This window comes from Sus scrofa, chromosome 18 (assembly GCF_000003025.6).
Source record: "Sus scrofa isolate TJ Tabasco breed Duroc chromosome 18, Sscrofa11.1, whole genome shotgun sequence".
Taxonomy (NCBI): domain Eukaryota; kingdom Metazoa; phylum Chordata; class Mammalia; order Artiodactyla; family Suidae; genus Sus; species Sus scrofa.
Window position 1 is genome coordinate 7,713,482 of NC_010460.4, and position 12,733 is coordinate 7,726,214.

The following is a 12,733-nucleotide window of genomic DNA, read 5'->3' on the forward strand; positions in this document are numbered from 1 at the left end:
TGGGTTATGACTAAGAGCACGGCCTAGCCTGGTACATACAGAAAAACCATCCCTAAAATTTGGACACTAATCCCATTTAATTCAGCCAGGCTTCTTCTTCATGTACTCTTTGGCCCAGCCACACCTCTGCCTGTCTTCTCCAGTGGGCTTGTTCCTAGTTACTCTCTGCGTCTTGTCTCTAATTAACTGACCAGTGCTCCCTGCTCCCTTTACTGAATCACATTTATGTTTGTCCCAGCATTTAAAAAAATGCTCATGGGATCACTTCTTGTAACTCTAATTGAAATAGAATTGATTCACAGCATTGTGTTAGTTTCAGGTGCACAGCAAAGTGATTCTGTTAACTTTGTGTAACTCTTAAATTACGTCTTCAATCCTTACTGACCATCCTCTACTTTCCAAGTTAGTCATCTATATCATTCTCCATAATGGCCATTTCAAATATTTTCCTGAACACGATGGAGGATAATGTAAAAAAAAAAAAAAGTATGTATATAAATGTATAACTGGGTCACTTTGCTGTACAGAAGAAACCGACAGAAGATTGTAAATCAACTATAATCAAAAAATTTAAAACATATTCCCCTTTCTTCCTCCACCTTCCAGGGCTCACCTTCAGCAGATGACCTCTGGTGTGGGAGCAGAGAGACTGAAACCATCAGAAGATACCTCATTTCACTTACCACCCAAGCGGACAACATAATGAGTTATTCTCTTATTCATTTTTTCACATCCTTCCTGGAAACGAAGCCTTATTATGGACAGCTTCTCTCTCCACTTGGGATGTGGATTTCTTTTCCTCTGACTTCCTCATGGACTTGCTTTACTAATTATCTCCATTTGTCTGTAGTTTTCAACTTCCTATCCTATCCCCTTCCCTTCTGGAAACTACTCATTTACTCTCTGTGCCTATGGGTCTGTTTTCATTTTCTTTATTTTGTTCTTTAGACTCCACATATAAGTGAGACCATGCTATTTTTCTGAGTTATTACTCCACTTAGCATGATACCCTCTAGATCTATCCATGTTGTCACAAATGGCAAGATTTCACTTTTTATGGCTGAGTAATACTCTGTAGTGTCACTCTTTCTATGTATACATATATATGTGTGTGTATATATATATTTGCCTATGTAAATGATGTATTTGCCCTCTGATGGACAATTAGATTACGTCATCTTGCTATTATAATTTATGCTGCCACGAACACTGGAGTGCACTTTTTTTTTTTTTTTTTGGCTTTTTAGGGCTGCACCTGCAGCATATAGAGGTTTCCAGGCTAGGGGTCAAATCAGAGCTACAGCTGCTGGCCTGCACCACAGGTCATAGCAATGTGGGATCCAAGACAAGTTTGCAATCTACATCACAGCTCATGGCAATGCCAAAACCCCAACCCACTGAGCGAGGCCAGGGATCCAACTCTCAATTTCATGCATACTAGTCAGATTCGTTTCCACTGCGCCACAACGAGAACTCCCAGAAACTGGTTCTTTGTGCTTTTATGCAGGGGAAAAGCGACAGGAGAAAACAGTGGGAGGCTGTTCCACAAGCCAGAAAAGGACCTCTCACCAGAAACTAAATGTGTTGGCACCTTGACCATGAATGTGAACCACCAGAACTATGAGAAACTAAATATCTATTTTTTTTAAGCCATCCAGTCTACTATTTTATTATAGCAGCTTGAGCAGACTAATGCATTGGTAAGCTCTGTTCAGATCTTGGGCCCACTTTTTTTTTTTTGGTTGTTTTGCCATTTCTTGGGCCGTTCCTGTGGCATATGGAGGTTCCCAGGCTAGGGGTCCAATCGGAGCTGTAGCCACCAGCCTACGCCAGAGCCAGAGCAACGCAGGATCAAGCCACGTCTGCAATCTACACCACAGCTCACGGCAATGCCGGATCCTTAGCCCACCAAGCAAGGCCAGGGATCGAACCCAAAACCTCATGGTTCCTAGTCGGATTCATTAACCACTGCACCACGATGGGAACTCCCTTGGGCCCAATTTTTAATTTTAATTTTTAATTGGGTTGTTTTCTTATTGTTGAGTTTTAAGATTCCTTTATACCTTTTGGAAACAACGCATTTAACAGGTATATCTTTTGCAAATATTTTCTCTTGGGCCATGGTATACCTAGATTTTTAGCACTGTTTTGTAATTGCCTGTTTAGGTACCTATTCTTCTCCCTAGTCTATAAGCTCTTAGAAGTCAGTCAGTGTCTTTGCATTGGGTATCCTCTCCAGCGAGCACAGAGTTTAGCACAAGTCAGGCACATAATGTGAATCATTGGCTGGCTGGCTGACTGCAGAAATGGATGAGGTGTGACAGGAAACATATCTAAGGAGGAGTTTAGTGTCCAACAGATGGGGCAAGATCAGCAGGAGAGGGCTGGGTTGTGGTCGCTGGATATAAATGTCAGTGTCACACAAATGAGGGTTAGCATCACAAAGATGGGAGGGATCAGACGCCTGCATGTAGTTCAAAGAGGGACATGGTTTCTGAGTTTTACAAAGAGGGGACCAGAGGAAATGCTGTGAGCGTCAACATCTCTCAACGTAGGTATTCCTTCACTGAAGGGGAAGAGTGCAATTCTGAATTCCAGATCCATCCTCTCTTGTCACAAGGGCCAAGCACATGGTCTCTGTTTTTGTCCCTCTGACACCTGCGACCACCCCCTGCTCTGATGGACACTTTCTCTGGGACCAGATCTTGCTACGGAAAGAATTCAGATGACATTTTTTTTTCCAACCCCAGAACACTCTCTTACTTTACCTGGCTTAGTCCTTTTCTCTCCTCCTTGTCATCCTTTTCAGAGACCCTGAGTTGAACCTCATTTTTGAAATGGCTGTTGATACATTATGAAGTTTATCTTTGTGTGGGCTCTCTCGAACCTGCCTGGTGAGTATCTGCATATTTTTCTCTTTTCTTGCCCAAGAGAAACCCCGGGGGAATTATGAAAGATGGATAAAGACAGGAGGCAAGGTTCCAACCACAAGTACTGGATTGCCTCTCTCCTTCACCACTGCCGCCGTCCCCACCAGGTGACATTGCCTGCCTGCTTCACCTTAGGTTGAAGTCAAACACTCCACGCTGTATGACTTTTGGGGAGCTCCGGACACTGAAGCCCAACATCAGACCCTCTCCTAAGAGAGCCAGGGGCCTGACTGTGGGCCTGTGGGGAACAGGATTGATGGTGGCCTGAGAGAATGAAAAGTGGAGTCCAGGGTGGACAGCAGGGGTCCAATGAATGGACTCAGCAGAGCATTCCAGGGTTATGGCCTTGTCCAGGCACAGTCCAGTCACTCAAGCAAAAACCCTGGAGACACTCAGCAATCCCCTTTCTCTCACACCCCACATTCAGTCTGTTTGGAAAATAATGTTGGCTCTGTCTTCCCAACATTTCCCAAGTTCAATCACATCTTGCCACCTCCACTGCTCTCTATGGCCCAAGATATGATCATCTCTTGTTTTGATCATCAAATTATTCTCCTAACAGGCCTCTTTGCCTTATGCGCCTACACTCAACGCTTCTCCATAAGGAAATGATCACGCCTTTACACAAAACCCTGAAATGTTTCTACATTTCACTCAGAAGACAAGTCCACTCTATAAAGCCCAGCATCACTTTTTTTTTTTTTTTTTTTTGGTCTTTTTAACTTTTAAGGCCACACCCGCAGAATACAGGGTATGCTAAGGGCTAAGGGTCCAATCAGAACTGTAGCCGCCAGCCTACACCACAGCCATAGTAACACAGGATCTGAGCCGCATCTGCAACCTACACCGCAGCTCACAGCAATGCTGGATCCTTAACCCACTGAGCAAGGCCAGGGATCGAACCCACATCCTCATGGATGCTAGTCAGGTTCACTAATCACCGAGCCATGATGAGAACTCCTGCACCACCTTTTTGACCCAGCCCTTTCAGTCACCCACCAAGCTAACCACATTGTCCTGTGTCATGTTCCTTAAATGGGCCTTAGGACTCTTGCCCAAGCTATTCTCTCTGCCTGGAATTCCTTTCCCCACATATCTGTTTATCTAACTCCCTCATCTGCACTTCAATGTTCATGTGGCCATGAGGTCTAGCCTGACTCCTGATGTAATACTGACAAGGCATTCCCCACCACATGCATGCATACCCTTGCTACTGCCTTCTCTTCATTTCCTGTATCAATCAACACCACACAAACTATACCAATTACTTATGTGTGATGTATTATGACTGAATATCTCTACTCATTCGAATGTATGAAAGTAGAACTGTTTCTCTGATTTGTTCACTATATAGCCCAAGCCCTTAGAATAGAGCCTGGCGTGTACTAGATGCTCAGTCTTTACTTATTAAATGAGTAAATGATTTCTTCTCTTTGCTCTGTTCTCTAAACGACACCTGTCACTCCGCCTTGCGTGGTCAGGAGAACGGATAAGATTGGTCAAAGCCTTCCAGGAACAGTGCAAATAGCAAGTCCTCCATGAGTTGATTGAACATATATCCCCTGAATCGTGGAAGTTATTTAATGGAAGTTGTATTTTAAGTTAGAGAATTTATCAACAGCTAAAAGGGAAAACGCCTTTTATCCTTTAAAATACCTATGTTCCCATCATTTTCTTCATGTTTTAGAACAAAGTAATCCAGTTTACACTTTCAACTCACAGATAAAGCTTCTGGAGGGAAGGGTAGGAGAACTTGGGTTTATGGAGTTATCTGCCATTGTTTTTTTTCCAATGAGTACCTGGAAAAAAAGAATCCCAGAATCTCTGGTCTATCTTTCTCTCTCCAGTTGCTTTGCCCTTTGATCCAGACTACAAAGATGCCATCACACCCCCCTACATGGTCTACCTGAAATCTGATTACTTGCCTTGTGCTGGAGTCCTGATCCACCCGCTTTGGGTGATCACCGCTGCACACTGTAACCTACCGTGAGTAATAAACCCCAGTGCCACCCTAGGCTTTGGGTGGGCCCAGACCAGAATCCTGGGTGTTCAGCTGGGACACCCCCCCCCAATTAAATGCGATTAGGGAGGCCTCCTAGGGTTGTTCCATCTAAGAATAAAGGCCAAGGGGAGGAGCCCACAAAGGCCCCTCGGGATGGATAAGCCACCTGTATGTCCTCTCATGAACACTCCTATTGCTCCAGGAAGCTGCAGTTAATACTGGGATTACAAAGCCATCAAATCTCAAAGAAGAAAATTATCTACAAGTGGTTGGTTATGAGAAGATGATCCATCACCCAAAATTCTCCATCACTTCTATCGAGCATAACCTCATGCTCATCAAGCTAAGTGACAACATTGAGCTCAATGATTATGTGAAACTGGCCAGCCTGCCCAGAGAACCCGCTGCTGAAAACACCCTGTGCATGGTCTCCACCTGGGCCTACCATGTGTGTGACATCTGTGAGTGGCACCAGAACCAGAACGCCTCTCTCCCTCTTCCCCGCTTGGCTTCTGCCGTCCTTCCCAGTGAGGTTCTTTCTAACCTCTTCCTTCATCCTTTCATCTCCTTTGCCTCCCCCAGAGCCTCAGGGCAGGAGTCCTGCAATCTTTTGTTCCCCCCTGTATCTTTCTACATCTTTGCTTTCATATCTGATCGACATGGGTTAGTGGAAAGAAGACATCTGCATTCTGGTCTCAGTTTGCTGTATGACAGCAGGTCACTTTATCGTTGAAGCCTCAGTTTTCTGAACCCTAAAATGTGGTGCAAACTCTATCAGAAGTTTTCATTTTTTTTTAAAGGGCCACACCCAAGGCATATGGAGGTTCCCAGGCTAGGGGTCCAATTGGAGCTATAGCTGCCAACCTGCACCACAGCCACAGCAACACCAGACCTGAGCCACATCTGTGACCTATACCACAGTTTATGACAACACCAGATCCTTAATCCACTGAGCGACATCAGGGATCGAACCTGCGTCCTCATGGATACTAGTCAGATTCAGTTCCACTGAGCCACGATGGGAACTCCTATCAGAGGTTTTCAAACCATTTCAGGCAATAAAGAAACTGACATCCCTGAAATAGTACAAAATGATGTTTATGTATTAAACACTAGAGTAATACATAAATAATCTTGCACCGAATCATGCAGAACTTTCATATGCAAAATTGTGATACAGAGCAACAGAAGCTTAAGAAAAATATATCTGAAGTATTCAGAACTGGCAACGTTCTGAAAATGAACTTCCAATCACTTCTTCAGAAAACTGAAAAACAACTATCATTTTTTTCAATGGATTATTTTTTCTTCTATTTATAATTCAGAATGACTGATTTCATGTTCTTCCTAAGCTTTTTTTCTATGTCACACATTTCAGATTCCATGAAAAAACTTGATTTGTGCCTGTCAGCCCACGCTCCCATTCTCTGCTTTTTTTTTTTTCCATTCTCTGCTTTTCATGCAAATTCTAATCAACCATCTGTAGCTATTAGTCAAAGTGGGAGTGAGTGCTGGAGGTAGGGGGGTGGGAGTAACAAGAAGAAAAACAAAGCTATGATAGAATCCCTTAGGAAGAATGATCACTGCATTTTCACTCATGAGTAAGTTTGAATATACTTATTATACATCATACACTAAACATAATATGGAAAGGAGATTAATTTTAAACAACCTGTCAGATTACATTCCTCTATTCACCTCCACTTTCTTTCTTTCTTTTTTTTTTTTTTTTTTTTTTTTGAGGGCCGCACCCACAGCATTTGGAAGTTCTCAGGTTAGGGGTCTAAATAGAGCTACAGCTGCCAGCTACAGCCACAGCCACGCCAGATCCAAGCCTCATCTGCAACCTACACCACAGCTCAGCTCACAGCAACACTGGATCCTTAACCCACTGAGCAAGGCCAGGGATCGAACCTGCAACCTCGTGGTTCCTCATCAGATTCGTTTCTGCTGTGCCACGACGGAAACACCAGATCTCCACTTTTTTTCACCAAAGCCAAGAGGTAGCTATACACTAATCCTAACGATGATGCCATTACTCAAATCGTTTTAACTACTTTTTGGTAAATACCTTCAGACCTTGGGGTACATTTTCTTGACTAGGTCTCAAAAATAGAATGCTTTTCCCCCCAGCTTTATCAAGGTATAATTGACAGACAAACATTGTATATATTTAAGGTACAAAAAGTCATGTTTCAATATGCATATACATTGTGAAATTACGGCCCCAACCAAACTACCTATTCACCCCCTCACATTCACCGTTTGTGTGTGTACAGTGAAAAAACAAGATCTATTCTCTTAGAAAATTTCAAGTACACAACACAATAACATTAACTATCATTACCATGTTGCACATTAAATCTCTAGAACGTCCTCATCCTCCTACTGTAAGTTTGTACCCTTTGATCAACACACCCCTCTAGAATCTCCATCCACTAGCCCTTGGCAACCACATTCTACTGTTTCTATGAGTTGGGCTTTCTGAGATTCCACATGTAAGTGAGACAGTATTTGTCTTTCTGTTTCTGGCTTATTTCACTCAGGCTAACGTCCTCTAGATAAGTAGTCCTTTGAGAGACAATTTGAGTTTTGGAAATAGGCAAATGTCCTTCTGTTAAACAGTATGTTTGATTCATCTGTCAAAAAGAGGCAAGAAGAGATGTGATGTATTAAAAAAAAAATGCAGTTTATTTTGCTCTGGCTCATGAAGTAGTTAAGTAAACATTTCCTAAAATGGCATTCCCCAAAGAAATGTTTAGCCCTACAGTTGTTGATGAACTGGAAAGTAAGGCAAAGAATCTCAAACATATTATTTTAAAGAATTAACATATTATTTACAAATAAAGATATTCAAAACCCATTCTCATAAAAAAAAAAATCTCAAAACACTTCTCCCCAAAGAAGAATCCTCAGCAAGAACAACTAATGTATTTGTTAGATACTATTTTGTTCTTGTTTTTCTAATTGTGTTGTGGGTCTTCACGGTTCATCATATTTGTGAACCATTGATATAAAGGAAATAACCTGAATTAGGAATCAAGAGACCCTGTGGGTTATGGGTTTAAGAAAATCACTTTTTGAGTGATTTTATGTTTTAACAGATACTATTTTTGATCTGACCAATGAAAAACTCCACATAGAGCTCTCCAAATTTCTTCAATGTCTAAAAATTAGGAGAGACTATTAGGAGTTGCAAGGGTACCAACTTGCAACTAATAGATAAGTAGGTTCTGGAGATCTAAGGCACAGTATAGTGAATACAGATAGTGATATTGTGTTATAACCAAATTTGCAGAGAGGCTAGATCTTAATTTTTCCCAATGCAAAGAAAGAAATGATAAAGATGTGATGTGCTAACAGTGCTAACTACTGCTGCCATGGCAATCAGACTGCAATACTTAAATGTGCCAAATGAATATGTTCTCCACCTTAAACTCACACAATGTCACATGTCAAATACATTTCAGCTTGAAAAGAAGGGAGTCAGCGATGAATATAAAATACAGGGCAGATAACGAGCACAAAAGCACAAAGAATAAAATTAAATTGAATGAAAATTCCAACTCAGGAAGTTCCTGCTGTGGTTCAGCGGGTTATGAACCTGACTAGTATCCATGAGGATGTGGGTTCCATCCCTGGCCTCACTCAGTGGGTTCAAGTATCCAGCACTGCCGTGAGCTGTGGTGTAAGTCACAGACAGGGCTGAGATCCTGCATTGCTGTGGCTGTGGTGTAGGCCAGTAGCGGTAGCTCTGATTCGACCCCCAGCCTGGGAATCCCCTATGCCACAGGTGCAGCCCTAAAAAAGAAAAAAAAATTCCAACTCAAAGGGCACCTTTATAATGCTTGAATTTCCAGAAAAATTTCAAGTCATGTTTTATTTGACTGCAAATGTGTCTCGGAGTTACCTATAACTTGCAAGAACTTAATCACTTTTATAAGGAGAGAGACACTTTGTACCATGAGAAACGGTGAATCCCATCCTCTCTTGTTGTCTCAGTGGCCCCAGTTCTGATTTCTCTCAGTGTTGAAACCCTTTTCCTCTCTGCCAGGAGATGAAATATGTTGAAAAAGAGGGAGAGGAGAAAAGAAATTTGGGTCTCCTCTAACTCTTAGGGAGGAAGTTTTACGTTTTTCTTTCCTTTAGACAAGGGCCCTGACTCCCTGCAAAACGTGAACATCTCTGTCATCTCCAACACCGAGTGCCGTGCTGCCTATAAAACCTACAACATCAGGGACACCATGCTGTGTGTGGGCATTGTGCCCGGAAGGAGGCAGCCCTGTAAGGTAAGTACCCTCGATGCCTTCATTTGCCCATTTTGTTGTGTTCCTTGGCCAGAAAAAACAAGCCAGGTTCCTTTTTCCTGGCAGGAAGTCACAGCTGCTCCCGCAGTGTGTGATGGGAAACTTCAAGGAATCCTGACTTTTGCGGACGGATGTGTTTTGAGAGCCGATGTTGGCATCTATACCAGAATCATTAACTATATGCCCTGGATTGAAAATACCATCCGGAATAACTGAGCTCTCACAGCTGGAATTCTAGACCATGTGATACCATCTGTCCCCGAGTCCAGCCTCAGAATTAAATATAAACCATCTCCAGGGCTCCATAGCAGAATTCTAGACCCTGTGACATCACCTGTCCCCAAGTCCAGCCTCAGAATTAAATCTAACCAGTCTCCAGAGTTACATCTGTCTCACTCCTGCCCGACAGAGTGGGTGATTGGTACCTACCTATATTGGGACTATAAACATGGCAGTCCTTCCTCCTTCACTATTGATGATGATGGCAAATTCCATACCCCTTAGGCAGTTAGTTGGCATTTACAAACTGGGGACTGTGTTCTAACAAACTGATCACTGACTGAAAAGAAAGACCACTTGATTGATACTTTGGGTCACAAAAAAGCCTGCGACTTGCACTGAATTCAATAGCATGTGCTTTTGGCGAGGTACACAGGCCAACTGGAAAAAGGAAGTCTGGGAAGGACGGCACTCAATCAAAGTCCTGGGGAGGGCAGAGGATTTAAGGGGCGGGGACTCTGGGAGGAAGGGCACTTGGTTTCTCCTCGCCCAAACTGGACACAGATTCTGGTCATTCATTTTGCAGGACTCTCAGTAGGGACTTGAGCTCTGAGGGGTTAAAGCCAAAGTTAACTGGGGCTTATGACACAGAGAAAGAGGGAGCCCAGGAGGGATTTTTGCAATACCTGCATGTGTGCCCTTAGTACTCCAGCTGCCCCGGGAGTTCCATTCTCCTCCGGTTGTCATTCTTGCATTTTTCTTCCTTCCCATTTCTCTTTTCATCTCACCTATATAGCTCCTATTACCCTCGAAGAGTTTCCATGGGTAGTTTTCCACGGGGAGTAGCCTTTGGCAATTTGAAGATCAAAAGCACAATAACAAAAACAAGCTTTAGAGAGTTCTGTCTGTGGCCATTACAAGTGAGGTACTGGAGCCTTACAGTCCAGCTAGGGAAGAAGCAGCAGGGAATGAGGGAACTCCTCTCAAGAAGCAGAAGTTCCAGCAGTAAGTTCTGTCCTTGCTAGGGTTCTAAAGCCCTCAATCAATAAAGCCTAGCTTGCAGTGTTGAAAGGCGACATTGTGTGTGGACTATTCAATGCAGCTGTGAGCACTTCACCTTCATGTATGTTACTGGTTGAATTTTCTGCTATAGGAGAAACAGACGGTTTTTGCAGGAGACATTTCCCAGCTTGCAATGGTGCTAAACTTTCAACAGATCCTACTTACAAGGCCAGCTGATTCTAGGCGATAAAGCATATGTTAAGGTCTCTGAATTCCATGGGCATCAGCCTACTCTCTCACCACTGTCACTGTAAGGTAAATTCCTTGGTTGGAAAGTTTTGTGCAATACACAAGGTATTCAAGGATGGTAGTGCTGAGAGTGACAGTGGCAAGGGAAAGAAAATCCAAATCTAGAATATGTCCTGTTCAGTGAACACCAAGAGCTACTCTGACGATGATGGGAAGGGACCCATACACCACCACATGGTTCGTGGGAGACTTGAAGTGCTGTGACCTGCCCGTGTTATATTAAGGATGAGATTGGTTGCCGACAATGGCAAACTGGGTCTTTGCAAGAAGTCCCTGCATGTGCTCCATTTGGTCCCTCTGCTCCTTTGTTCATGAAGCCATTTTTAAAAACACTAAAAGAAACAAACAAAATACAAGGCCCTCAAAAGAGATCAGCTTGTCTATCTGATCATTAAAGTCTTTTGCTGCGATAGCATTCTGATGAGAACTCTCACAGAATGATATATTTTCCTGTTCCAGGGTGACTGTGAAAAAATCCTACTATGAAATCCTTCCTCAAATGGCTTATCCCCAATTTCCCCACCTTGTTCCTTCTGAGTCCTATCAGAAAGCAGACCATCAGCTACTCTCAAGAAATTCATGTAAATCTTGAACTCAGGAAAGAGAACAATATCTGTGGATTGAACTTCTGTCCCCTGAGAATAATTCAATTCTCCTTTTTCCTTCACAGAGTCCCTCTGGGGGGTTTTACTATCGCAGCAGGACTTGTACAGTTGGTACTAATATATCAAACAAAACCATGCACAATCAAGGTGACATGTTTTCACCCTCAGTAAACCGCTGATGGAGAAATCTCTTTGAGGTCTTAAGTGTGGGTTGAGGAAAGACTGCCCAGAGCAGTTGCTTATGCAACTTCTTTGGACCTCTGTTCCATCTATGCTTCTAATTGAGGATGAAGTGCAAATGAGCATATCCAAGGTAACAACAAAGACAGGCAGGTGGCCCCACCTGGAGCAAGTTCATGATCAACTAGTGATCTGGATGCTGGCATTTAGTCTCTATCGGACCCTAGTAGCAAACCAGAAGCTATTTCCTAAAAAATTACCATTGACTTTGCTACCGAGTTTAGGGACCTCGGGGTTGATGGTCTTAAGCTTTGCCCTAAGTTTCACTGACTATGCAAAAGATGTGGTTAGCATCATTGGATCTACAGAGTGTATTTTTTTTATCTTTTGTCCTTTTTAGGGCCATACCCACAGCATATGGAGGTTCCCAAGTTAGGGGTCTAATTGGAGCTGTTGCTGCCAACCTACACCATAGCCACAGCAACACCAGATCCGAGCCACGTCTGCGACCTACACCACAGCTCACAGCAACGCAAGGTCCTTAACCCACTGAGCAAGGCCAGGGATCAAACCCCCAACCTTATGGTTCCTAATTGGATTTGTTTCCACTGCGCCATGACAGGAACTCCCGGATCTACAGAGTTTAAACCCAACAAACAAAGCCAATTGAACTTCAACTTGTGCTGGCTGGATAGTCTTTTCTGACTCAGCCTCACTTTCTTTGCCTTTTTTTTTTTTTAAGGGCTGCACCTGCAGCATATGGAAGTTCCCAGGCTAGGGGTCTAATCAGAGCTATAGCTGCCACCTACACCACAGCCACAGCAATGCTGACCCACTGAGCGAGGCCAAGGATCAAACCCACATCCTTGTGGATACTAGTTGGATTCGTTTCAGCTGCACCACAGTGGAAACTCTTGACTCAGCCTCACTTTAAACTTGCAACTTTGTAGATCACTCATCAAATGGTGTGAAATGGCTCAGAGCATGACATCCTAATGAGATATATAAAATTAAGACATTCTTACAGTAGAGAGCACAAGGTATGTTCATTTCAGTGAAGGAACCCAAATACCACTCACAAGCTCTACTGCAGAAGCTGGTGACTATATGTTTACTGGTTATGTCACCTACCTGTCACCACACATCTGTCTTTCCAAAGATATCTGGGAAACTTGCTAC

The 12,733-nt window shown here is 43.1% G+C and overlaps 1 protein-coding gene across 1 annotated transcript; it reads left to right on the forward strand.

The window, feature by feature from the left end:
• On the forward strand, positions 2,488 to 11,984 carry PRSS58 (protease, serine 58). Its single transcript, XM_021079191.1, is given in 5 exon segments — positions 2,488 to 2,551; positions 3,038 to 3,166; positions 4,778 to 4,920; positions 5,135 to 5,393; positions 9,082 to 11,984. Coding segments are annotated over 5 exon segments (969 nt in total). The 3' UTR covers positions 9,456 to 11,984.